General features: G+C 40.5%; 1 protein-coding gene across 8 annotated transcripts in view; it reads left to right on the forward strand.

Annotated features, from left to right (window-relative positions):
* Positions 1-159: 159 nt before the first annotated feature.
* The window catches only part of CNKSR2 (connector enhancer of kinase suppressor of Ras 2), a 206,079-nt gene continuing 178,534 nt past the window's right edge, over positions 160-27,704 (forward strand). For 3 of the 8 annotated variants that reach the window (XM_077781645.2, XM_077781644.2, XM_077781647.2), the window contains exon 1: positions 172-707. In XM_077781645.2, coding sequence (XP_077637771.2) covers positions 644-707 — 64 coding nt within the window. In that variant the 5' untranslated portion in view covers positions 172-643. Of the gene's footprint in view, positions 708-27,704 lie in introns of all 8 variants that reach the window. The other 5 variants (XM_077781642.2, XM_085559605.1, XM_077781641.2 and 2 more) reach the window with 4 other exon arrangements.

Raw genomic sequence — 27,704 nt, forward strand, 5'->3', positions numbered from 1 at the left:
CAGCTCGGTGCCGCTGGCTGCGCTCCCCCGCTGCCCGGCCCGCCGGGAGCAGGTGCTCGGCGCTGCCGCCGCCCCAGACCCCCCTCCCGCCGGCACCTTGCGAGTCATCCCGGCTCCCTCCCATCCCCCCGCCCCGGGCGGCCGTCGGGTGTCGCTTCCCATTTCACTTGGAGATATTTTCGGGTGGCAGGAGCCGCCTCGTCATTTCCGCCAGGAGAAAAAGACACCGGCGCGGCAGCCGCGGCCGCCGAGAGCCGCGGGAGCCGCTGGGCACGGGAGCGGGCAGAGTCGAGCCAGAGCCCCGCTCGCCGCCGCCAGGGACCGACCTCTCGGCGGGGCCGTCAGCCGCCGCCGCTGCCCGCGGGTTCGCGGGGGCGGGAGGCGTCGGAGCGTGCCGCCCCCTTCTCCCCCTTCCTCCTCCTCCTCCCCCTCCCCGCCGAGCCGGCAACATGAACTGAAATCCCCAGAGAGGCACAGAAGCGGCGAGCGAGCGAGCGAGCGAGCGGAGCGAAGGCAAGCGGGGATATAGCGGCTCTCTGCTCCGCCGCCGGGATTCCGGGCAGCGCGGTCCCTCCGCCCCGCACAGCCTCGCCCCTCACCCGGAGAGCGGCGGCCGCCCGAGCCCCGCGCCCCCGAGCCGCCCATGGCCCTCATCATGGAGCCCGTCAGTAAGTGGTCGCCGAGCCAGGTCGTCGACTGGATGAAAGGTGAGGAGCGGCGCCGGGGCCGCGCGGTGCCCTCTCCCATCGCCCCCCACCCCCGCCCCGCAGGTGCGGGGAGCTCCGCGGCTTCCCCCACGCCGGGATCCCGCCTCCTGGCAACGCCGGCTGTCCCCACGCTTTGGCTGGGGCGGGAAGGGAGGCGGGAGGCCGTCGGGGCCGCGTCGCTGGGGCCGGGGGCCGCGCTGCCCCCCTGCCCCGGGCTTGGAGCGGGGAAGGCGGCTGGCGGTCCCCGGCTGTCCGCAGAGCCGGGGAGGGGGCCGGGGGCGGAGGCGAGGCTGTGCCCGGGGGAGCCTGGGGTGCTCCCGGGCGGCGACGGTGGTGTGGCGATGGAGCCGCCCCCCAGCAGCCGAGGGACGCGGGAACGGGTCCGGCTGCTCGCGGCGGGTGCGGCGCGAAACGCCTGCGAATGAAAGTTCAGCCGGACGTGAGGCGCTGGCCGGTGCCGGGGGACGGCTCGGGGGAGACCCGGCTGGGGGAGACCCGGCTGGGGGAGACCCGGCTCGGGGAGACCCGGCTCGGGGAGACCCGGCTGGGGGAGACCCGGCTGGGGGAGACCCGGCTCGGGGAGACCCGGCTGGGGGAGACCCGGCTCGGGGAGACCCGGCTGGGGAGACCCGGCTCGGGGAGACCCGGCTGCGGCCTCCCCCGCGAGGAGGGGCCGGGGGGGCCCGCGGGCGGCGGGGCCGGGGCCGGTCCGCGCCCTCGGAGGTGCCGGGGCTCCCCCGCTGCCGGGAGCCGCCGCGCCGGGCGGGGCCTCCTCCGGCCGGGCCGGGGGCTCCGCGCCTCAGGCGGTCGCCGTCCCATTCCCCGGGGCTGCACTTGAAGATCCGTGATGGAAGGGAGCGCGAACAGTCTGGGCTCTGGGCTGAGTGTGGTTGTTCCGCTGCTCCGCTTCTCCCGCTGCCTCACCTGTCCTTCCCTCAAATAAACTCTGATGGGAATAAAATTTGGAGCTTTTGGAAACGCTTTTCTTTTATTCTCTGTGTATACCATTCTGACGTGGCTTTAATGCTGTGATGTGAAGAAGTATTTTGTTGTGTGATTTTTGTGTGTGTGTGTGTGTGGTATTTTCGTATTACCTTTAAGTTAAGCTGCAGCTGTGTTTTGAATAAATCACCATCTAGTGTTATATATCTTTTTATAAAGATAGAATGACCGGATGGGTACAAGTTTTGAACAACTGCTACATTGTGGGAGTTCTTTATAACATGCTGTGTGCTACCAATGTGACAGTTTCATCATCCTTAAAATTTCAGGCATATAGCATATGTTTTCAGTTATTCAATACTGGCATTTACAGCTAGCAAGCTATAATTGTATTTAGTAACATACATAGTTTTGCAGTTTCGGAAGCATTCTCACTCTGTAGAATAATAATCTAAAAGAATGATGTAATAGTTCATATCCTGAGAAATTAGTAAATATTGATAAGAAACTTGAAGAAGCTGCAGATGATCAGTATTAAGAGGAAACCATTTTCAACTTCAAAGTGTTTTTTACAGCAATTTAGCTTCCAGCATTTTTACTTCAAAATAAAAAGATTGTGTAAGATTTTTTTTCTAATCAGTGTCTGAGATACCTTCCCCATAATTTGGGGAATTCATGAAAACAATGAATTTGCAGATAATGCATTTTTAAACCACCTAAAAAATGTAGTAAATCAACTACTGATCATAAATGACAGGTGAAGTGCTTTGCATATTCTGCTTTTGTATTACATTATTATAAAATCAGTAATTTGAAAAGAACAGACTAAATGGTAGCATTAGAAATTGTGCTGCTGGATAAGGGTTTGTAGTTAGGAACCTGCGACTAATGCTCAGAGCTGCTGATCTTTTAGAAATATCATGTAAAGTTAAAAAAAAAAAAAAGGCAGTTATTGCAGTCATGCCCTCTTTCTGGAATACGAAGCCTGTTTTTTAGTGTTTAACCTGTTTTTTCCAGCCTGAATGTTTGATTGTTTCTCTGGAGGACTTTCATTTATATGGAGCAAACGCATATATGTTGCTTCACGCTTCCATTTCTTCATTTTGTATTCTGTGCAGCACAGGAACTTTCACTTAGGTGGTGCAAGGAGATAAAGCACCTGCCTGTGACTGGCACTTTTGGAGGAAAAGCACCTAGGGAACCACTGTAGTTTCAAAAGTTGAGCCTGGAAAGGAGAATGACCAGTAGCTGGGGGCACGTTTGCTCCTGCCTGATGGGTCACACCTTGCTGAGTTTGTTGGAAGGATGGTAGTGGATAAGGGCAGGTGGTCTTTGCTGCAAGAACTTTGTTTTCCTTACTTATAATGTGTCGTGTTGCAAACATTGGTATTGAAATCCATATGAAGAATTGGTCTTCTAATGCTTTAAGTGCTTTGTTTCCAGCAAATTCTGTTTCTGAAAGTTCCCAAAATAGCTTATTTGTATTTTAAGAGGTACCCAAGACAAGTTTGAAGAGTAAAACAGGAATGTGCCTGTCATGAGAAGGGTGAAAGGAGTGTAATATTGGTCTTTGCATTAGCAGCAGTCAAGTCTGGTTGTATAAATTACATTAAACTTCAAGATATGAGAATATTTTGCTGACTTACTGGGGGTTATTTTACAGAATTATAAATGTTGAACTTGGTTTTAACCTCTTCCTTGAAGTAAGTGCCCTGCTATGTCATATGCCTGCTCAGACCAGCTCTGTAAAGAGAATTCTTCCAAATAGATTTTGATGTTCAAAGCAAAATCTTTCCTGAAAAAGGAAAATCCTACTGTTCAACATTGTTTACAGTTATCTGAAAGTAAGGGGAAATGAAACACTTTAGATTTTATTGTTCTCAGTGTTTTGTGATGGTCTTGTTGGTATGACTGGAACATTTGCAGTAAAAGGCCTCATCTGGAATTCTTTATTTAGGCAAAAGAACCATTACCTCAGTGGCATTTTGCTCAGTGTAGTGATGAAGCATTGGGCCTGAAATGACAAGATGTGAGAAATCAGCATGGGGAAAGTGTAACTCAAAGGGGTTAGATAAAAGTGCCAATTTCTGTATAGGGAACAGACTCAAGGCTGGGTATTCATGGAATAAATGCAGTTTCTCCAGTATCTTGTCAGTTTTTAATTCCTCAACATGCACATTGTCTGTGGATCCTTGTAATGGCCTAATGCCAGTGCTGCTGAGCTACAGGCTGTACCTGGAATTGGTTATACAGATAAATAACTATCTAAATTTTGACTATGAAGATGTGTACAATAAGAAGTTGTGGACCAAAGTACCAGTTAAAACTTTGGAAATGAAAGGGACAAAGTGAGGGGAACCTATGTCAGCATATGAGTTTTGCAGTGTTTAAAGTGAACCCAGAAGAGTAATTGTCATAGAGCTGGAAAAAACGTAGATGGATTAGCTCATCTCTCCCACAGGATGGCATATTGTACTAGGAGGATAAAATGAGTATTTAAATTGATTCAAACCATGTATTATTGTGCTTTTCATCTATTTAATACTAATTTTAAAGGTCCTGTATGGATCAGTGAGATTAAAGTGTGTCAGCCACCTCCTCTGCCTCCCCTCTGGAGGACATGTGTGGATTCCACTGCTGAGTCTCAAGACGTTGACACGTTACAAAAGCAAGTGTCGTCAAACGTCATGGCTTTCACTCACTCAGGAGGCAAACATGCCAGATGTATTTTAGGTTTCTGAGGTTCTGCGTACACTTAAAAGACACTCACTTACTTAACAAACATTAGGATGTTTTTGTCTGATCTAACTTCTTTGGTCTGAGGTTATTGATGATTGCTGTAGTTTGGTAAGGGCTTGCTGCTTTTAACAATATTCAAATTTTAATTCAGTACCAATCTCTCAATGGCAGAATCTGTTCCATAAGGCAGTCCACCTGAAAAAAATCAATATTACTCTATCTAACAAAGCTTAAATATTTATCTTTTGCTTGCTGAATGACAGCTCATAGGGCTTGTATGAGGCTCATACAGTTTAAACTGTTGCAACAGTAGTCCATACTCAAGAAGCTGACATCTGAAGCGTGGGGTTGCCTTTAAAGGCTTCTAATGCTAAGGACTAGGGGCTTTTAACCTCTATAAAATCTACTTTATCAGGGCTTAGAAGAATGCGGATATTTAGAAGGACTGGGGGGAGGGAAGCAGAAATATGAACATGCTAGCAAAGTGAGAGCAGAGTATTAAAGTTCCCCACCTGTATGATTAAATATTGCATGGGTTTGAGAACTGTTTCTGTCTGCTGTTTGCATGCTGAAGTTCATGTCCATTTTCAGTGGCACGTGTGTTTGCAGAGTCATCATGGACTGCCAAGAACTGTGCTCCACTTGGTGTTGTGGGAATTATGTGTTATTCATCAAGAAAATGAAAGTTTGTGGGAATGCTCCGACACTAAATGCTCAAATACTTAATGATGATTTTTAAAAAGTATTGCCATGGGGATCCTCCTACTCCTGTTCGTGCATATGCAGAGCCCTAGGACTGTTTTGGCAGCACCTGGGTTTTGCTGCAGTTCCTAAACCATCAGTTAGCAACAGGGAAGCTCATCATTGAGGTCACAAATTTTGTCACAGCTCTGGCATCTAGCAATCTAGTTTAGGCCTTAAAAAAGGTAAGGGTGAATCCTGTGTTCAGGGTCACTATCAGACTGACCTCGTTTTTGGCCATAGCTTTCTCTAAAGGCTGACATGGACTGAATTTAGGGGGAGCTTTTTCCAACATAGGATAGACTACAGTGTTACAAAGGCATGTGAACACCTACTTTATGTTAAAGAGGAGGTGTGTTTCCACAAATGTATGTGCCTCATTTAGGGCTTTCAATTTTGTCCATAATTTCTAGTTTTTCTTCTAGTGGTCTATTAAGTTAAAGTTTCTTTCTTATGCTACTTCCCTTCATGTTGATTTTGGCACGGCACTTAAAAATTGTGCCTATTGGAAATAATATGGAAAAGGCTGAGTTGTCTCAGGGAAAAAAAAAAATAGCTGGATGAAAGTATAAAAAACACTTGGATTCTGAAACTTCAATTCCTTGTCAAGTGTGTGTAGATGACTGATGAGAGTCATAATAGTCATCAATTTAATAGTCATTGCTAAGTGCCATATGTGGAATAGATCAGGCATTTTACAATTTGTCAGCATTAAACCACTATTTTCTTTCTCCAATGTAAAGCAAACTAAAATTTTACAGTATCGGAGGGTACATGTAGTACTCCATTAGCTTTGAAGTGATGCTATTAAATGGATTTATGACTTACTGTAATGTCTAGCAAAAAAAGCTGTAGAAAAATATGAAATAATGCCATAGCTGGAGTTTATTTTTGATGAGCACACAGCCTCTTTAATTTATGGATAGTTGCTCTGTAAGAAAGTAACAAAAATTTTAGTCAGACAAAGTGGGGGACTTTCTGGAGAAGGAAGTTTATACAAAGACAAGTAGTCAAGAATCAAAATGTACTGTTCCAAACTTTAGTTTAAAGGACTCCAGCTTTAAAACTGTATTGAAAGCAGTGCTGGAAGATCTCTCTTTCTCTAGGTTGTTTATTTTTCCTGTGGATCTCTCACTTTTTGCTTGCCCTTCTGACATTAGGAGTTTTAGCAGTATCAATGGCCACCGCATCAATCATGATGATGTCTTTTAGAGCATCTTTGTTTGTGATTAGAAAACCTCTCGTGCCATTGTTTATCAGCAGAAGATGAAACTGCAATTGCAACTGGGATGTGTCAAAGCCTAACAGCCGGGTGTTGCCATAGCAAAGGCGATGTTACATAAGCAGCCACTCTGCAAGTAATTCATGCAGCCAAATTTTAAGCATAACATCAGAATTCATTTCTAAATTTATGATCTTTTTAGGAGGGAGCTTTCCTAGATGAGGTCATTTCAGTCGCTACTGAAATTGATATGCTTAGTTGTGAAGCTCTTTTAGCACTGCCCATTTACACCTTTATTTTGTTTGAACATATTGTTCTATTTCTGAAACATCTGTTAGTTTAAATATGGCCTCACAATATGTTTTCTCAAGTGGTTTTTTGCAACAGTTTGGTAAAGCTCTGTATTTTGATCTTATTCAAATTTATTTGTACAATGCAGTATTAAACCAAGCAATTTACAAATGCCTTTTCTGGTTAATGGGTGTCAAGAATTTTGCAAGGCAGCAATATAAACCAGATCAGATGAGAGGATTGAAATATATATATACAGATGTATTTTTAGAATTTTTGCAAGTAGTTGTCTTTAAGCACTCTAACAATAATAACCCAGGCAGTTTTATCTTCTAAACCCTAAATTGACAAATGGTCTAGCCTTTCTGTCTGATCTGCAGAAGTGTAGATAACCATTTAATCTCAGTTAATTTGCTGTAGCTTTTGATTGTACTGTATTTCCAAGAGACAAGTAGTAATATTTGTTGCCATTTTCCAGAGGAATAAGGAGAAGCTGTTTTCTTAGAAATTCCTGAGAAATGCCAAATTCATTTTTCTTATGCAAAGGGAGTCCAGCACTGTCTATAGCCAGTCATTTTATAGTACTGGAGGCTTAAAAATCTACCCCATTTTGTGCTACTTATCTGCCACATAATATTATCTTGAAGAAAATAGCTGTGGATGTCATCTTGTAGGATGTTTGGCATTTCTAGCTTATCCTTTAAGTAGAAATTTAGGGCACTTGGTACCTCAGATGAAGTGGCTAGAATAGTAATTTCGAAGTGTTTGGCTTAACATGATTAACATCTGCTACAGTACCATATGGTGGGAATTTCCAAGTAAACTATTAATTAATATTGGAGTGCACCAGAGTAAGCCTTAATTAAACTATATTCAGCTTAAGTGTATTATTTTAATATAGTCAGTTGCTGTGCTTTTGTACTATTGTGTGAAGAAGAGGGAGAAATGTTGATGAGAATTATTTGAACCTTTAAATTGAAGGTTCAAGTAGCTTTTAAAATAAATGGTTTAGGACTCGCATCGGCCTCAAGCATCCATTGATCTAAATGGAACAGGGTCTATATTTGGTGATGTTAAGTTGTGCTTTGTGAATGCTGTGGTGACTCCTCTGCTAGGATTTTACTGGTGTGGGGTATGGGTGGTCAGAGGGTGTCCAGCAGAGCTGCATGAACCATTTTCACAGAGCTTCGATATTGCTGATGGGGCCGTGCCTTTGCCACTTGGGCTGTAGCACTGGTGGAATGATACATTCCTGTGTGAGCTGGCCAGAATAGTCTGGAAGAGTGCTGGGGTGGCAGCTGAGGTTGTTCATGAGCGTGGGTAATGCTGGGACCACTCCTTGGCCTCTTGTATTTGGAAGGATGAGCATACCCACGTATAGAGCTGAGCAGCTGGCGGGCTCACCTCTAAAGGGTTTTTTCCTCCCACAGGGAATGATTGTCAGCTGTAAAGAAGTTGATAACATTACTGGTTTTGTTAAAATACACAGTTTATTTTTATTTCGCCCAGATCCACCAGTTGCCAGTAGCTACAGCTATAAATGGCGTATTTTTAAATATGTATTTTTTCCCTGTTTTCTCCACTTTCTTTATGTCCTTTCTCTCCTAATAATCTTCACATCAATAAGAACGTGAGGAAATCCTTCCTCTGCGTATTGAGGCCAGGTAAATATAGGTGGGATGTGCCAGTGTTGACTGAGTAATTCACTAGATGGCATTCTTCCCTCTGAGTCAACACTGAAACCCTTCATGGGAATGATGAGAGAACTTAGTCATTTTAGGGAGATGCCAACCTGAAATCTTGACCAGGTGTGGTTGCTGAAGGCTTGCTTCATAGTGGTGGGAGAATGAGCTGCAGCACGCTAATTAAATTCCATGTTAATAATTAAAATCTTTGTAACTGGATTCCCCTCATCGATATCCATTACTGACATGCACCTGTCTTACTTTCTTTAATTGCTTTGTAGTTTTGTTGGCTACTTTTGTGTAGTTGGTAGTTTAATTTGCAAGGTGCACTGCTGTTCTTGTCCTCGCTTTGTTTCAGATTTTTCTCTTTGGAGAAATATCAGTGGAGGGATCTGCTGAACACAAAAGAAAAACATCTCTAAAAAAAAGTCTTTGGTTGTGTACCCTCAATAGTTGTGAACCTGCACTTGTCCTGCTTTGTATACATCTTTTAAGCACCAAAAAATAACAATTTTCTTCTTGCTTCTTCGCTTTGAGTGAAGTGTGACTGGAGACATTTTTGTGAGATATCCAAGTTGTACCTGCTTGAGTGTTCAGCATTGGCTGACATCTGGCTGTCTTGTTTATTGTTGCTTTATCATCATGGATAGAACCATGTGCTTTTTTTCTCCATTTCTCTTCAGATATCAAGAATGGCTGGTTTTGGTAGACTTTATTTTATTAGAGCCAATATGAAAAGAATCCAAACCAAATGTGTTAGTTTTTATTTTGGTAGTTCACTTCTGCTTTTTTCTAAAATTTTCTATAAAGGCAGGATGACAAAGGCAGTCCTTACTACTTTTCAAGAGGTGTTAATTATTTCAAATGTTGCATTCTTCAAGTTTTTTTTTTTTTAATGTATATACTAGTTTAACCTAGAATATGGAGACTTAATGTTTCTTAAATTTCTTTTAATGTTTTTGGATGTAGTGTTTAGTATTGTGCCCCACGAGTCCACTTGAAAATATCACCAGTAATTTTATTGTTGGATACTGGACTTCAAAAGCAGATGTAGTTTTTGTTGCTTCAGTCATTACTTCATTGTACTTCATTGTTTTAAACTGACCTGATCTTAACTGTTTAATGCAGTCTGAGGTCAAAAGCCTATTTCTGGAGTCCTGATAACTGAGTCCAAGAGCACAGTGTAGTGTGAGTAATTTGTCATGCTCTGCATGTGGATTTGACAGAGGTTTAGCCTGGAAGTGTAATCATTGCACATAAAAAAATTCCATGTAAGTGTCAATCTGAACATTTGAAGGACATAGGACAGCTTATCATTAGAAAAACATGACAGGACTCCTTGAGAGCAAGTCAATTAATTTTTGAAAATAACTGGATAGTCTTTAAAGGACTGTTTTAATAATGAGTGCTTTAGCAAACTTCATTACTGAGAGTATTTGGATACCTAATGAGTTATAGTGAGGCTACTGTTTGCAACTACAGAAAGTATAATGATGTATATGTAATAATGAAGTTTCTGTATTTCCTATGATTACCATGTTTTCTTGTTGGTTTGATAGGATTTTTTTGGATGTGTTTTTTGTTGTTCTTGTGGGTTTTTTTTTCATAAATTGGTTTTGGTGTTCCTGATGTACCTTGGCTTGAATAAGACAGCTGAAGAGTAGTGACAATGAAGAAGTGGTAGCCATCTCACAGAATCACATAATTGTTTGGATTGGCAGGGGCCTCTGGAGATAATCTTTTCCAACCCCGCTGCCAAGGCAGGGTCACCTGAAGCAGGTGACAGGAGAATGTGTCGAGTTGGGTTTTGGATATCTCCCGAGAGGGAGATTCCACAACCTCCTTGGGCACCCTGTTCCAGTGCTCTGCCACCCTCAATGTAAAGAAGTTTTTCCTCATGTTAAGGTGGAACTTCCTGTATTTTAGTTTATGGGCATTGCTTCTTGTCCTGTTGCTGGGCACTATTGAAAGCAGTCTGGCAGCATTTTCTTGGCCCCCATCTCCCTTATGGAAATGTCAGTATTTGAAAATGGTCTTGACTGTTTACCAGTCTGAGGTCTTGAGAAACAACAAAACAAAAATTACTTTTTTGTGAAAATCCCATGTACAGGGTAGTATTTGCTAGATGAACAAATAATTAAATCTATTGCAGAGGTCTAAAGGTAATTTCTTTTCAGTTACTAAAATTCTAGAGTTAGTTTTACAAGGAGCTCACCAGTATGTTGGTTGATCTGTCTTGGGCAGTAAAACTCTTTCCTGTTATTTATTTGGGCATCATCTAGTTTCTCTCTTCCATCTTATCTGTTGTTGATCAGTTCACTGTAAGCTGTGCTGAACTATCCAATTATAAACTGGAGGTAACTAATGCTAATGAGCTATGAATGAGTAAACCTAAACAGCCTGGGTAATTAATGCCTGCCTCTGTTACCAGGGGTTTCATGGGTATTCCTGACACCGTTGCCTTCCAAGGTGGGGTGCAGTGGTGTGCTGTAGGTGACTGCTTGGGCATCTAGCTGCTGTGACTGTGGGACAGAGGCTTGAGTCTGCAGAACAGCATGTCCTGAATGCTTTCCACCTCTGCAGATCTGAGCAAATTCCTCTTTAGAGAAATGAGTGCTCTGTTTAATAGAATAATTGAAAATAGAACTTCAATATGTGACAGGTCCCTTCAAAAACCCAAAAAAGTTTGTTTTCTAGTTCAAGAGAAGGTAAAGCTGAATACAAACTTCGCTGTCCCCTCCATTATTAAAAAAATATTTTAAAGACCTCTACTTTACAAAACATTTGTTTTTCAGTTGACAGTATATTGTAGTCTGTGGTGGGAATGGTGACGTTTTAGATTCAAAGGGAAAATGAACATCTTATAACTCTTCATTTGTGCATGTTCGAAGTCAGGATGAAATAAGACCTAGAAACTGTAATATTTCATTAGATTTTCTAGATTTGTTTATGTTCAGCAATGTGGTGTAGGTAATTGACTTGTACTTATCCTAAGAACCAAACTTGTAAACCCTAAGCCTTTCCCCTCTTGTTTCATGCTCTCAAATACTATGAGGAGTTTCCTGCAGAATACTGTTTTGATAAATCTTACTAAATCAAACTTTAAGAACTACAATGAACCTCTGAAGGCAAAGATTGATGTGTGTTGGGGTTTAGTCTGAATCAATGGCAAAATTGTTTATAAAGTTACAAATTTATCTAATTTTGTTTTGATAGAGTCTTTGAAAGTGTTATAGCAGGTCACAAACTTGTAACTCAAAGTTTTTGAGTTCAAAGTATCTCATAATGTCAAATGTTAGGCCTGTACTCACTAGAAGGAAAGTGGTGTCCAGTTTACAGTAATTCAAAAATGGGCATAGAAATAGCTTTTTGGTGGTGTGATTTTGGTGTTTAAATCTCAAGAGGTATTTTTTTAAATGTTTGTTTGTTTGCTTTTGTTTTTTGTTGGTTTTTTTGTTGTTGTTGTTTGATGCTCACTGTTTTAGGATGTTTTTGTCACTGTGGAACCACTCAAAATAATAAATAGTTCAATAGTGAAATTATGTCATGAGTGTTGAGAAGAATAAATCCTTGTAGCTTGTGTAAAAGAGCACGCCCTTCTTAAGTGGAATCAGACGCACTAAGAACAATTGGCCTGAGCTTTTGATGAGTTCTTAAATATGCTTCTTTCAAAGTTATTATCATATGACAGATGGAGAGTAAGCTAGCTAGGAATTCAGAGAGGTTGGATACAATCAGGTATAAAGAACTGTCTGTCTGATTGTTTTTTGGGGATTCTTTTACCCTTTTTTCCCCCTTCCCTTAATGGCTTTTTGCTGTGATATATGTGACTTAATATTTGAGTTTGCTCTGTGCACTCTAATCCAATTCCTTTGTTTAGTCAAATGACTGGTTTTTGTTTTGTTCTGAATTTTAGCTATTGGTTTCTGCATTAAATGTGCATATTTAATTAGGATATGTTATTAAAGATTAGATTCTCACAATGGGATGTGTGCCAGCTCATGAAATGAAGTAATGCTTGTCAGGAGATAGTAAATAATAAGCTTAGGAAGGTCTAAAAGATGTGTCTTGCAAAACATTACCCCCTGTAATGAGTGCAAAGTGGCAACAGCACATAAATATCAATTGTTTTTCTCCAGTGGAGCCGTTTGAATATGAATTTTCTTAATTTGAATTAAATTTTCAGTTTAATGAAACAAGCAAGAAGAGATGTTTGTCTTCTCAGAAACCAGTTTCCCATCCCAGAACAATGGCTTCTTTTGAATTGAAGGGGAACAATCCAACATTCATGCAATATCTTGTAATCTTTGTTCACAAAGCCACTTTAAGAAATAAGAAACTGCTGTCCAGTGAATCTCCATTTGGCTGCAAGGATGTCTTGGGTTCCCAGCTTTGCTTCCAGGACTGTCTACATTTTGTTTTTTATTTTACCCAGAATCTTCTAATAATTGTGAGTGCAAGGCTTGGGAGCTTAAGGTTCCTTGTGCTCTTAAATGCCTTGAGCATCCTGGCTGGTGTGCCCAGGGTGGCATTGGCAACAACAGGATCTGGAGGCAAGGATGTGTCTGTCTCCATCCTAACTTGATCAGACAGAACTGCCTGCAATCATGCCCTGTGATCTTAAATTCAGGCATCTAATTTCTGTCTCCAAGTGCCTGAGTCTCTCTCCTTGGGCCTGGGCAGACTAAGTCTTCTCTAATAATATGTGCAGTGGGCTTTCTGCTGATGTTTTTGATGTTACCCCTGGTGCTTCTGTGAAAAGGAGCAGCTGGCACAGCCCTTCTTTGGGTTGCTCCTCCAGCCCGAAGCAGAGGGGAAGATGGGAACCTTATGTTGGAATGCAGTTGTATGATGTGGAAAGCAGAGTGCCTTAAGTGAAGTGGAGAAAAAAGGTCTATGCATACACACATACTCTTAGTCATTTTGGCCAATGCACAAAACACTGTTACTCAATACTGGAGGGACTTAGAATATCCTACAATTAATTTTGCATGAAACTCTTATCCCAAGTGTCTGAAAAAAATTACAAGAAATGGTCCTTTTTACTGTTGAAATGTTTTTCTCTGTGCTGCTGGACCCCCTTTATTGCTGGCATTTCTGGGCAGTTACCAGTGTTTCAGTAGCAGGAGAAGGGGCTGCTCATCACCTGCTAGTTGGGTCATACTGCTGTGGTTCCTCCTCGTTATAGGGGAGGGAGAAGGCTTAGTGTCTTATGTCATCATCAGTTTTGGTGCAATGAAGCATTTCTAACTGACTGTCTGCTTTTTTTTTAATGAAAGAAATTTGTCTTGTAACAGCTTTATATGCCCAGCTAATTAAAACCACTGTTATATTACTTGCCATGTATCCTCTTTGTTAGGCAGAAATTGTTTGCACTTTGACAGATTCATTTGTTGTTGATATTAGTTTTGTAGGATGCTGCTGTCTCAGACTTGTATAACTTAGAAATAATAAGGTGTTTTAAATACTGGCAAATACAAAGTTTTGTTAATGCTTAACACAGGAAGCATTTTCAGTCTTGTTTAGCTTCATAAGATATGGTTTGTTCTGCCTTTGTGAATGCCTCTGCCTTACGTTGAGACTAAGCTGAATGACCTTTAGTTTTATACATGAAGCTTGGGAATGTGTTTTAAATAAAGAAATGGTTACAATGCCATAATCCTTTTCTATGAACCTTTTTAAAAGGAAAGATGCTCTTTTTTAGTGAAGAGGCAGGATTGTCTATTATTTTTCAGGCGCTGGTGGTGGCTGATGTCTTTCAAATTACTGGAGGCCTTGGATGTTTGTTCTGTGGTATCCTTATTGCAGAGCTCCCATTTCTTCTGCACGAATCTGAGCATGCACAGGTGGGACTCAAAGACTGCTGTGCTGCCTGTCACTCCTGATTTTAGGCTGGAGGTCTGAGGAGCTTCACTCACCTGGGAAGACTGAGCCACCTCCTAAACAAACCATACTTTTCCTGCTATCCTTTGCCAAAAGCTGTGGGGTGGATTGAGGATTAACAACCTCATTACTTTCATCCCTGCTGTTAAGCAGTCCCTTGTAAAGTTTTTTGGTGGTCAGATGATGCAGATTCTTTAACACACTGAAAAGTAAAAAAGTCATTATTAAGTGGCTTAAAATTTCACACATGAGTTTTCTGTTCTGTTTATTGTTGGCTGAACAAGTTGGATTCTTTCTGTAAGTACAGAAGTCTTAATTTATACAAACCACCCCCACCTGCCCAAAAGTAAGGGATGGGGAGGGCTTAAGTGAGCACCTCTCTTCATCCCTGAGTAAAGAGGATGTTGCAGCCTGAATGGTACCAGACAAGGTGAAGTAAATAATTGTGTAGATTATTTGGAGGAAGAGATCTGGTCACCCAGTGGTAATTGCTCATACTTCTGGCTGAGCAGTAGAAGCCATCACATTTTGCCATCTAGTTCACCATTATTCTGAATGTAGGAGAGAAGAGACTGTTTGTAAATCATAACCCACTATGTTGTAAGAGGCCTGGTAGCAGAAACCAACTGAATGGGTACCTCTTGTCTTGGGCTCTGTAAGATGTAGGCCCTGTATAACTTAGTTTGTCACATGAAAGAAAAAGGCAATGTATGAGCAGACAGAAAAAAAGGTACTGCAAATTTACTATATTATATATATATATATTATGTGATTATTTTAAGGAAAATAAGGAACTCCTTCAGTATAAAATTCCTGCCTGGCATAATTGATAGGTCTGTTTGATCTTGCACAGCACATATTACTGTTACATTGATAAGTGAGACACCGGAGGACAAATTTGTGTTGATGGAAAGTAAGCAAATATGCCACCAAAACCTAGTTCAGAAGCTCCTTGAAGCTTTATGAGAAATACCAGAGCTGTGACAGAATACTGGTACATGGTGTTGCAGTGGCTGAATGCTGAATCTGCATGCTGTTTATTCCAAGGGCAGGTGGAGCTTCTGTACACACTGCCCAGTAAGTCACCAGCTGTGAGTTGGGCTGCAATAGGACTTCAAGGATTTTTAAAAGTGCTCTGAAGAGAAGTAAGTGTACCAGATATTTTGGTGAGTCTGTACAGTATGTTAATGTGCTAAAAGAAGCTCAAATTATCGACTGAGGTCCTCAAGAGTACTTACTATTTGTAATGATAGTAAATGCTGACATTCTGGTAAACTCTAGCTGTTATTTGCACCAGTATTTGAGATGTTTTTTAAAGGAACATTTTAATGGGTATTTATGAACTTCCTCAAGGCAAATTTGAAATTACATTATCTTACAGTTTAAGACTAAACTGTTACTGTTTGTGAGTTTGCATAGAAGAAATTATGATACTAAGATACCAACACTGGTAGGAAAAGCATAATGACATAGAAATTACAGAAAACTAAAAGTTACCAGTGCAACATGTTATGTATAAAGGATACACTGATTTTCTTGCTTTATTTCCTAATGGTAAAATATGACAAATGCTTATGGCATTTGCCATAGGCCAAACGTGGATTACAGGGAAGGGAAGGGGGGAGATGCTTTCGTACTCTTGGTAGAGGGACTAAAAGAAGGTCCTTGTAGGTCTCTCTTTGGCATTATTGGTGTGGACACTGAGCTGCTGATGTGGGAGCAAGGTGAGGGCAGCAGGGTCACTGCTGGAGGTGGCTCTGGTGCTGGCCAGGGGGGCATCTCTTGCCACAGCCCTGAGCCTCCCTGCAGCATCCCTGGGTTATTGATGTGCTCGCCAGGGGGAAATTGCCGGGCACGTGAGACGGGCCTGCATGCAAAGGAAGGGAGGGATAAAGTCCCACAGTTAACAAAGACAATTCTTTCAGTTTGATTATCTGTAGAAGACAGGGGGAGGGTGATAGTGGTAATATTGTGGTTTTATTCGAGCTAGGTGCTGAAATTGGTGACTACCCTTGGACTGTGTGAAGCAGGGGGAAGTGAGAGCCTTCCCAGCAGGTGTCCGTGAGCTGAGACACCTGGCAAGACAGGTGGAAGACTGTCGCTATAGGACACGAGAAAGCACAACACGAGCCACTACAATGGCAAGGTAAAAAGGAAGAAGGTTTATTCTCTGACTCCAGCTTTTATACTTTTCCAAAGGTGACAGTGGATTGGAGAGTGAATGTGCCACCTCTCCAGTGACATTGGGCAAACCACCAGTACATCAACTTCCTCCACCCCCATGAAGGAATGCAAAACAATATGTTGTTTACAGAAAATGTGTGGGAAAGTTTTCTAACAGAATGTAAACTCAGAAGGCTTTAGAAAATCTTAGAGAATCAGGGTGACAGAAGACAGTCCTAAGGGGAGTCACTTTGTGTCACAAGTGCTTAAGCTACCAGGTCTCAATATTCTGATTCTGACTCAAACTAAGCAAAAGAGTTGGGTTTATTCATTGCTCCACTGTGTAATGAGAAGCTCTCAGTAACAACTGACAGTTCTGTTATGTTTTGAACACTCATTAGCACTTCAGATTAGCTCTTAAAGGACATGAAACATTTAATCACCATGTCTTTTCTTGTTGGCAGTAGTCACTAGAAGAGTGCTTTAAAGAAATTGTAATTAAGTGAAAAAATTGTACTTTAGTAATTTTACTTGGGATGCAGCAATTTCAGTCATTGAGATTACTGCCCTGAGGAAACTACATTTTCTCCCTTAAATAATGTTTTTAAATTCTTGAAATAGTAGCATAATAATTCTACATGCCATTTTGAAGCTGAGAAGATCCCCTTTTACTGCCTCTATATGTTTGGGCATTTCTAGTGTGTGGTGCAAAGGTGGAACTTTTAGTCATGATTGAAACTGCTGATTTCTCATCTTCCAAAGTCTGCTAGTTAATGAAATGTGTGATACAGCAGTTTTTTGTAGCAGTGACACATTCATTGAATTGCTTTTCTCTTCCCTAATACTAGTTAGCTCTTTAAAAAAGCTATTTGGAATAGACTTCTGACTAAGTTTAAGAAGGAGCTCTCTTAATTATAGATTAAAGGAAATTTTATAAGCCTCAGAAATCCTCAAAATACTGAAGCACAGTCTTTTATAATGTTTTCACCTTGATATTCAAAAGGTTTCAGTAAAATAAAACAGCTAGTTCTTTTAGGGGTCTGTAATTATAGGACCTGTTTCTTAAATTGAGATCTGTTTCTTTGCACAGAATCAAAATTTAATCAAAATAATTTTCATATAGCTACGTGTGTTCTAGAACTACAGAATATGTGAAAGATAAAAACAAGCATCCATTTTTAATAGTATGTTCTGGGGAACTCTAAAGGGAATGCCATGGAAAATACCAGTGAGAACTTTGCTAATCAACCCCTGTCCTTCTCTTTACTCTTCTAAATAGCCCAGATCTTTCCCAAGCCATGTCAGGAGATGTCTTCACCATGAATATGATGACTGTGATGACTTCTGCCAGCTGTGCATTTTAGGAGCATGCAGCCAGCTCTGTACCTAGCAGTGCATCCCGTGGCATCCTGTGGCATCCCATGCCAAGGGCAGTGAGGGGGCAGCTGAAAGGCTGAGTGAAAGTGAGAAGATGGGGCTGTGGCTTCCTACAGCTTCACCCCTGGTTCTGAGGGAGCTCTGAGCAGAGATCGGGGGGGTTTGGGCAAAGACATTCCATAGTCACACTGAAGTCTTCCCCAGATGGAATGGATGCAGTGAGGGACTCAAGGTATCCACTCTGCAAGGCATGGACAGGGCAGGAAGAGCTTTGGATTTGTACAGGGAATCTGGGGATGGGAGAGATGTGACTCTTGTGGCTGCAAGACTCAACTCTTCCTGCTTGCACTGAAGAGTTGAGACTTGGCTGAGACAGTCTTTTTTCTCTTTGCCTTACCCAGCCATGGAGAAGGAATGAGTGGACTGCAGGTGATGACTGCTGCAGTCAAAGGTCTTGGGAAGAACTGAGATGCAGGAAAAATAGACATTTTTTTTTCCTATAAATGCTGAATGGTAAAGTTTTCTGTGAAAACTGACCATGAAAAATAACCCCTTGTTGCATTTTTCCTGCATGCCAATGGGGTATATTTTTCTGCTGGCATTTAGAGGATGCTGAGTCATGAGGACTGGGTTTGCAGTAGAAAGTCATCTCCTTCTCTTTGGATCTTAGCTCCCTTCATACAGAGATAGGAAAAATAACTTCTTTGCAAATGTGTTAAAAAGTGGGGATGGTAAAATTGGAGAGTAAGATGCAAACAAGAAAAGGACAGTTATTACTAGAACTAAAAATACTTTTGTGGGTTTGACAATACAGAAAATACTTCTTTACATAAGGGAAGAAAGATTGTATATACTGCACAGCTTGTAGAATCCTAAAAATGCATTTATCCTCGGCAAAGCATCTGAAGGTGTCAGAAACCATAGGATGTTACAAGCACCTCACAAGAAGACATCTGGGACCCTGATTCTTGAGATTTCAGTGCAGCTTGAGAAAAAAGCTGGAGAGCTTTTTCCTGTAGACAGTATGGTAGTATTTGAGATTCTCTGAAGACATGAGGTGAAATCCTTAAAGTTTGATTCTCAGGTGTTAATGTTCAAAACACTTGCAGATTTTTTTTATAATACATTCTATATGTATTCTGTTCTACCATCTATTCTAGTACATTCTGTTTTCCCATTCTATAACATGGAAAATTTTTGAAGACTAAATTAATCAAAAGTTAGAATTTCATTATTTTGCCAGTATTAAAGCTAACATGAAGGAACAAGTCAATAGGCCTTATGGTTGTATAAAATTGTATCTGAATTAATTTTGGAATATATTTTATAATTTAACATTGTCCAGTAAAGTATGTTTAATTGGAGGGCTTTTAAAAAATATTTCCAAATGCTGATGCTTTTGAGATTTTCACAGTATTCTAAGGTAATGTCATTATTTTCTGGGAGCGACTGTAAAGGACATACTTAGCCTGATATATATATTCCTTCAGTAATATCAATTAAATTATTTAGACTTAAGTAGCTCCACAACTTTCTGCTAGAACAAAGCTTCATCACCTAAGAAGATGTGCAAGCTCACACTTACATAAAATGTTAGCGTGACCTGTGTGATCTTTGGTAGGAATATTCGCTCTCTCAGAGTTAAAATCGTGGATGCTCTTAGAAATGAGGCCCATATTTGAGAACTGCAGTGTAGCTGTGGTATGTACACCTTGAAAAACTTACTCTGGGATTTTCTGATTTTGACTTTTTTATTTCTGCAGCTTTAATACTGCATTTGTGCTAGCATCTACCATTCAATTTGCATGTAGTTGTTCCTTAGTTACTTTATTGAGGGTGGTATGTTTCTGGGTTGCCAGTAGCTGTGAAAATAATGCAATAATGAATAGTACTGTAAAACTACTTTTGTACTGGCAAGGACTTCTGTTTTATCTGGGATGAAAGGTTTACCTTCTGGGAAGCTAAAAAAAAGCATTTGTTGTTTTTTATGCCTGTACGCTTATAAACTTTTTCTAGTTACTTTCCTCCAAGGCATTTTAAAAACATTGCACTCTCATTGGTTTTGTTTAATTGCTTTTAATTGTTTTAAAATGTTTAGGCATTCACAGAGTGTTTTTTTTCCCTCAAGATGGGAATTGACTTTGAGAGGATTTACAAAGTGCAATTGCTGCCAGCTGTCTTAGATATACATTTAAACTTGCTAATTTACTTGGTGAAATTCTTTCAAAACTCAGAAACTTAAGGATCTAATGATTTAAGTTGGGCTGTGAAAGCCTCTAATCCTCTGTGTCCAAACTAGCCTTCCTCATCCTGTGCACAGAGAGAAGAGAGACGTTTTGGGATGGAATTCAATAGCATCAGGCCAAACACTGAAAGATTGTTTGCACAGCTGTGCCTAAGCGGTGACCAAACTTTTAAACAACCTGGTGGGGAGAAAATGAATAGAAAGGCCTGTTGGCCAGAGGAATGAGTTTCCTGGACAGTGCTCAGGACGTTATGAAGTCATTGCACATGCTGGGTCAAGGCTTTTACCCATATTTTCCCCTTGTGCTTGGGAAGACTTCATGCTTTGCTTTTTCAAAATAATTTAATTGGCTTAAAGCATCTGAATGAAATTCTGTACTGACTGACGAATGATGCGCTGTACTGTACTTACCTTTAACTTCAATTAGGGAACCTTTCCCTGCCAGTAAACTGATTCACTGATGTGAGAGGAGACAATGCCTGTATATCTATCTGTCTTGCTTCCTTGCAAATTGTAGATTATGAAACTGGACTACTGAGCAATAATTTAATCAGTGGCATCAGAAGAGCATTAAGCTCCATTAAATGTTGGGTCACCATCAATGTCAGATGAGTATTAAATTATAGCTTGCAACTTAGTAGTACTCATTCAAAAAACAGTGCTCAGTTCTTGGCAAGCATATAACAGTTTATTATGAAACAGATGCTTCAGAGCTTAACATATGACTGAAGTGTCAAGTTGTATCAGAGGACATTGTCCCAGCAGTAATGTGGCGCTCAGACTTTGTGAGACACATGTTAGCAAATCACTCCCTACCTCAACCATGTGGGTTAAAATTGTTTCATTAACAGCATCTCCTGTTGAATGCTTGGAGGTCAAAGCACTGCTCTGCCTGCCAAAGACTGGCTTGTGTAATTCTGTCTGCAAATGGTGGAGGTGCAGTTCTCCTGACAAGGAGGGATCTCTACAGGCTGCTCACAGTTTGAATTTTTCTGTAGAACAAACACAATTTTCTCTCTGGTTCTAGTGCAGCAAAACACTGCCAGCTTGAAATTTGGAAAATGTCTTTGATACCACTATTGCTAGTCACAGATTTTCCAAGTGATGTGAAGCTAGTGATGCCCTTCTGGATGGCTTTGCTAATGTCACCAGCAGCTCTCATGCAGCAGCTAAATCTTTTGAGGCTCTTGTCAGTCTGCTATACAGCTCCTGCCACTTCAGAAAGCTACATGCTGCAGGAGATGCTGATCTTGGAGCTATGCAGGAAGAGAGAAGGATGAAAAATGAATGCTTGGATAAAATGTTTTTTTCCATTCCTGTTTAGGTGGGAAAATTACAGGATGGAGCGAAAGAAGAGAGGGAGTGGGTTGGCCTGGAAGAGTAAAAGATGTGCTGAGGAGAATTTTTGCTGGTGATGGTGTTGGGAAAGGAATAAATGAGAGATGGTGATATAGGTTAAGCTTACCTGGTCTTTATGCAGCCTCTACCTTGGTGGTAAGATGGGTTCTCCAAATAGTAATCCAAAGAGGATCTCTGTTCTCCTCTGCTGAAGATGGTACTTAGGGTTCTTGCAAAAATTTTGCATGTGGTTAAGATTTTCTAATCTGATGGTAACCACAAGTTGGCCACATAGTCTTATGAGCATAATATTGGGGCAAGATAGTTAAAAGAGTGTTACAGTTTTCTATTTATTAAGGATTGCATTCTATTTATTAAGGTGTTGACAACTAATTTCTTATTGCTGTGCAGAAACCATAGTACTTTTTTGGGGCAGGGGACTGCAGATGAAAATGCTGCAGTTTCAGCTCAGAACTTGACAACTGGCTAGAAGGCAGTGGTCTTCAGGGATGAGTCCTATTAATTGGCTGCAGGAGGGGCTGACTGAGGTGATGGACCAGTGTGTTGCAAAACCACTCCAGTCAGAAGTCTCCAGAGTGTCCTTCTGCCCATAGCTTGCACCCTATCATTTGGGCTTCATTTGCTTGTTAAAAAGTACTGTCCCAAAAATCTGCATGTCCTATATTTTTATTTTCAAAACTCTGCCAATAACTTGTTGAATTTTTGATAGTAAGCTATTAATATAAAGTGTCAGATATTTCAATTTTCTGCCTGTCTACCTATTACAGTTCTGAAACTGACTGTTATGCAGAGAACCAACTCTGAAGGGAACTTCATCAGAGCAGAACCTGTCATGAGAAGAATTGCACCCTTATCTTAGGCATTAGAATTGTCATTTCCTCTCTACCAGAGCTTAACTTCATGCATGCTTTATTATTAAAAGCCCTGTTATTTCTGAAATAGTTCAAGTTATGAAAGACATTATAAAAGAACTGGAAGTTTTCAGGTATTGCTGTTTCTTAATTGGGGATGAAGTAAAACACAAACACTAGCATGCATTTGATGCAATGCAAGATCAGAATACAGCTGATACATGGTTAAGATTTGGAAATGGTGATAACATTTTGAGAAACACAAATTATATATTTCATACTTGGACATAAAGATGTCCTCTCTTTAAAAAAAAATACAATAAACAACACTCTAAATTTCACTCAGAATGTTATTTTTCAGTGAGCCCCAGAGGAATTTGTGACAAGTAACTGGGAGCCGCTTCTTTCAGTTGTTAGCAAAAAGTAGGGAGGCATGCAAAGTCAGCCAGAGCTAATATCAAAATAATAATTATTAACTCATTCATGTTTTACAACTATTTGAAATTACATCTATCCAGCCTTCTGTTTCAGGAATGTTTTAAAGGTTAAATATAGAATAAGAAATGTCTTATATAGTAGAAAAATCAATACATATAAAAAGTCCTATTAAACTCAGCAGAGTTTGTCTTTCTTTGGTTTTTAAATTTTCCTGGCTTTTGATTAGGTATGGATTAAGTGCTAACAAAATACATAGGATTTTTATACTGTTGTCTTATCACTTTTCAATATAAATAATGCTTAGATGGGTAGGAGATAATGGAGCAAGACCAGGAAGTATACTACAGTTGACTATATCCAGCTAGCACAGGAAATGCTAAACAGCACTTAGCATAAACCTCCTGCTGATATCTTGTGGAAATGGGCAGGAATAAAGGTAATCAGTGCACTTTATCCCATGCTGACTAATACAAGTATTTAGTTCTACCAGCCAGGGTTATTGCAGAATAAAGCATGAAGTTCACAGAAAGGAAAGGCAACTTCAAAATTATGTCAGTGGTAAAATTTCACCTGTTTTTGGTTTTTTTTTCCTTGTTTGTTTGTTTTGGGCTTTTGGTTTTGTTTTGTTGTTTTTTTGTTTTTGTTTATTCCCTTTTAGCTGATAAGCTATGGCAACAATAAACTAGAGCTGCAGTTGAACCTCAGGGTTGGTTGTTTCCCATGCCTTCCAAGTGCCTTGGGGCAGGACTGTTTGTCAGTACAGCTAAGGGAAACACAGGAGAACATCACTGTACCTTGTGTTGCCTTCTGGAGGGCTCTGTACAACTAGAGCTCTCAGTGCAGCATGTTTTCTGTGATGTTCCTGGCCTCTTTCTACGTGAATTCCTTGGCAGGGTGTGTGGTGTGCATCTTCCACCTCCCCACAGGCAGTTGTCAGTGTTGCCTGCAAAAGTGGAAAGTGCAGGAATTTCAGGTTATTAATAGGATTTGCCAGCATTAGGCCTCTGAATGGGTGAAGTAAATGTATGTGTATATATGTTCATAACACTAAATGACAGCATTTTGCACAAATGTATTTAGTGTGTAATACTACTATTTAATGAATTACCTAATCCTGTCTTCGGGAAAGAAGTTTAAGGATTCATGCTATTAATTAAGTGCTATGCAGTTAATAGTTAAAAATGAATTATTATTTTTGTGTGTGCACATGTTACTTTCCATGTGAATGTTCATTTCACTTTTCTGGGAATATAACATTGACAAGACTTGAAAGAGACTAATGTCGAAGTAGATTAATTCAGTCTTTGAAGGGTCTAATTCCTAGTTACAGCTTTTTGCTCATATGGATAAATAGTACAAGCAAGTGATTATGTAAAATGAGAAACTAACTAAAGTGTAGTTTAGCTTATCACTTCAAGAGATCTTTTTTTTAAATTTTATTTTTATGTATGTACAACCTCGGCAAAACTGACAACATTATTTTGAAAACTATATTGCTAAAGAAAATAAAAACCCAAAAGATATATTTTACCATGATCCAGTTGTGTGGTTTGCATTTCCACTTTACAAGCTTACAGTCCATGTTGTAGATTTTTACATGATGAAAAGTATTCTTTACTTCTAATGAGAGAGAGGAAGAGTGGGGAAGAGCACATATGTAAAGTTATCCTTGCCTATTCTCTTACGTAAAGCTCTCTGCTTTGGATATAGTTTGAAGCAGATTGTGTTAGCCAAGAAGCTTAAAACCAAAATTTTTTTACTTCTTAACATATCTGTACATATCAGAATGTAATAAAGCTGTACTTACAGGACTGTTTTTAAAGTAATTTGAACATATTCTGTCCAATTATGGTTGATGTCATTAGGGTTCTCTCTTAATTGTGAAATACTTCCTGAGAGGAGGCAGATAGAGCCAATGAATGCTGGATGATTTTCCTGATCATGGAAGGAAAATGAAATGTAAAAAGAGGAAGAGTAATTTGAAGCATGGATGAAATCATTGTGTAAGTACCCCCAACTAAACTTATCATCTTGTCCCCTGTTGTTCTAGAGAGACATTCAATGTAAGTGTAGCAAAACCACAGAATTGCTCCCATTGCAAAATAATTTGGCTTGCTTTTAACCATGCTACTGGGCTATATCAAACAGACCCTCTGTGAGGGCATCACCAAATAAATCTTGAAGCCTTATCTGAACCATTAGCAGATTTCTCCAGTGGGTGGGAGCCTGTAAAGTACAGAGATAAAGGAAAGCTTTAACAACTGTTGTATTATTTCTTCGGGGACACAGTGTTCCAGCTTATGCCAAAAGGATGCCTTCTGACATAATAAATTATTGGCAGCAAAGCTGGTTTTCATGGTGAAAAACTCTAATAAAGACTGTGGGGGGGGGGTTATCTGACTATTTTGCATAACAGCATATATTAGCCCATGTGAGGGAGGAAGAAGAGGAGGCCCCTTTATGTAACAACAACAGTGTGTTTCAGGTGGCTGCTCCAGAGCACTGTAAAAATGCAAATATGGGAAGGCATTTGAAAGAACAACCAGTACTTATTTACTTACTTGGCTAATGTCAGGGGTTTGCTTGGCTTACATAAACATCTTTTGACTGTCTAACTGTATTATAGTTGTTTATTCTCTTTAATATATGATTCATTTATATTTTCCAGGGGTGTGGGATGGTTACGGAGACATTGTATGTGAAGTGATGAATATTAGAATTATAGCTTTCCCTTTCTTCTTCAAGACACCCCTACACATATCAAAGTATTTGACCAGTGGTTTTAAGTTACAGATGTTTCTTTGTCATGTGGAGGGGGATGCACAGCTTTTTCTGCCAACAACTCTAAAACCATCCCAAGTCTCACACTGTGCTGAGTTATGCGAACTTCATTCTAAAGAGCTTCAAGCCTGGGAAATGCATGGGCGTTGTGAGAAGGAAAAAGGAATGGGAGGGAGTTCACTCAGAGTTTGAAGAAACTTTTCCTCCTGTCCTGCCTGGTGCATGCTTGCACATTTGATGGCTTTGCACTTTCTATAGTTGTATGGTGTAAAGCACAGCTGCAAGTAATCATAGGAGACAGTGAAAACCTATGGAAAATTAAGGCTTTCATATCTTAAGTCCTGAGGGTGTGTTTCAGACTTAGCCCCTTCTAAACTGTTGAAGAAGCCAATACCACATCTATTTAGACAAAGCCTGCTATCCTTAGGGAATATGGTGGTTGCATTTCAATGCTTACAGTAATACTGGGGAATTTGATAGTTTGTCGTTGTTATTTGGCGCAAAATTGTTTGGGGGCAGGTGCTGCACATTCGTGCAGTTGTGCTCAGAGATGTGCAGCTGTAGCCCAGGGCTGGGGCAGATGGAGGGCTGGTTTTCTTTGCTCCTTTCCAGCTCTGGCACTGCTATGTTGGTGGTGTGCTTGAGTCTTGTGGTGCTCACTTCAGCCTATTTTAATGTCATCAGTGCTCAGTGCTTGCTGGAGAGATGTGCTGGAGAAATAACAAAGCCACACACTGTTATTAGAGGGTCAGTTGTTTTTCCAGTGTAAAACAGTGCTGTAGCCTCTTTGTGGGCTGGTACCAGAATACTGTATGTTAGGGGGTAAGCTGTATTTTAATCTTTCAAAGTTGCTTTGTTCTAGCCTCCAGAAACTCTAAAGTCAGAAAGACACTGCTGAGAAGAACTTATTGTTGTGTTCATTCATATATTGGTTTGTATTGTATGAGTATCCAATTGGTAATAAAGTTGCTCCTTACAGTTGGATGTGTGATAGCAAATTTGTAGAAAGCATCAAATGCCTATAGTGGTAGTGATGCAGACAGCTGTTGTACAAGGAATCATTGCAGAGAAGAGAAAAAAGGGTAGCATTTGAAATTTTAACATTTGATGAAACACAAATGAAATAGGTGTTAGTTAATGGTATTTAGACCCCTAATTTTATAGTGGTGGTTGAAAAATCCCTATATGCTAAGGTAGTTGCAGTGTATTCTAGTTTACTTGTGATAATTGGAGCAGAAACATGGTACTTTGAGGAAGAAGTTAAACATTGATTGGACCCAAGGAGACTTCCCTTTCCTGAGGTACTCTGCCAACTAAAGTACATGTGAAAAAAGGGGAGAATGATAGTGAGAGTATGAAAACTGCCGTGTGAAACAGAGTAGAAATGAAAGTAGCTGTTGAGGGATTTGCCTTTATTAGCTAGTCAGCATGAATTTCTTGGGAAAAGAGAATTATATTGAGCTTCTTGGGTTAGGGCCATGTCTACTTGTATGTTACTTTGTTCAATCTCACAGCATTGTGGGAGCCTGAATAAGGCTAGACTGGCTGGATTCTTAAAAATCATAAGCCTGGATCATAAAATTATATTATGACATGTAAAGTGCCAATGTCACTTTTGCCTCTTACTTTTGCAAAGCATTGATGGTACATTCCCATTGTCAATTCTGCTCCAAAAATCATAAGGGCATAGACTTAAGTAAGAAAAAATAATGTAATTTCCTCTTTGAAGTTTTAGGGGAGTATTTCATTCAGTCTTTATAGTCTTGTAATCTTAATGCTTGGATAACTTTTTGGAGAACTTCTGATTTTGGATTAGATATTTCCAGTTTATCTCAAAATGCCTCCCCTATTGGGCTGAACTTCTAACCCTGAACTTAAAAAGCTGTTATTTTATACATTTTACTGTGAAAGTGAATGAACACTGTCTCATCCCACCCCCATTAGGGCTGTCCTGGGCCCCTGCAGTTGGGTATTGTGAATATCAGGAGTAAGCGAAGATGTTCCTTTGATTTAGCTTCATTTGAGGGGTTCCTGATATTTAATGATGCTGTGGGTTGTTTGGCTCCTCTCCCTTCCACTGTCAAAGAGATTTCTGCTGCCATTATCAGCTACACAAATTTTTCAGCACACTTCAGCAATTCTTATGGCAAAGGCCACAGCTGTAGTTGAACAATGTGTTCATTGTAATCCAATAATAAAAGTCCTAAATATAACAATAATTATAACCCCTTACATTGAGAACAATATTGATAATCAGGGATACTAATCCTTGAATTTCAT

Source organism: Lonchura striata, chromosome 1 (genome assembly GCF_050655825.1).
Source record: "Lonchura striata isolate lonStrDom1 chromosome 1, ASM5065582v1, whole genome shotgun sequence".
NCBI lineage: Eukaryota > Metazoa > Chordata > Aves > Passeriformes > Estrildidae > Lonchura > Lonchura striata.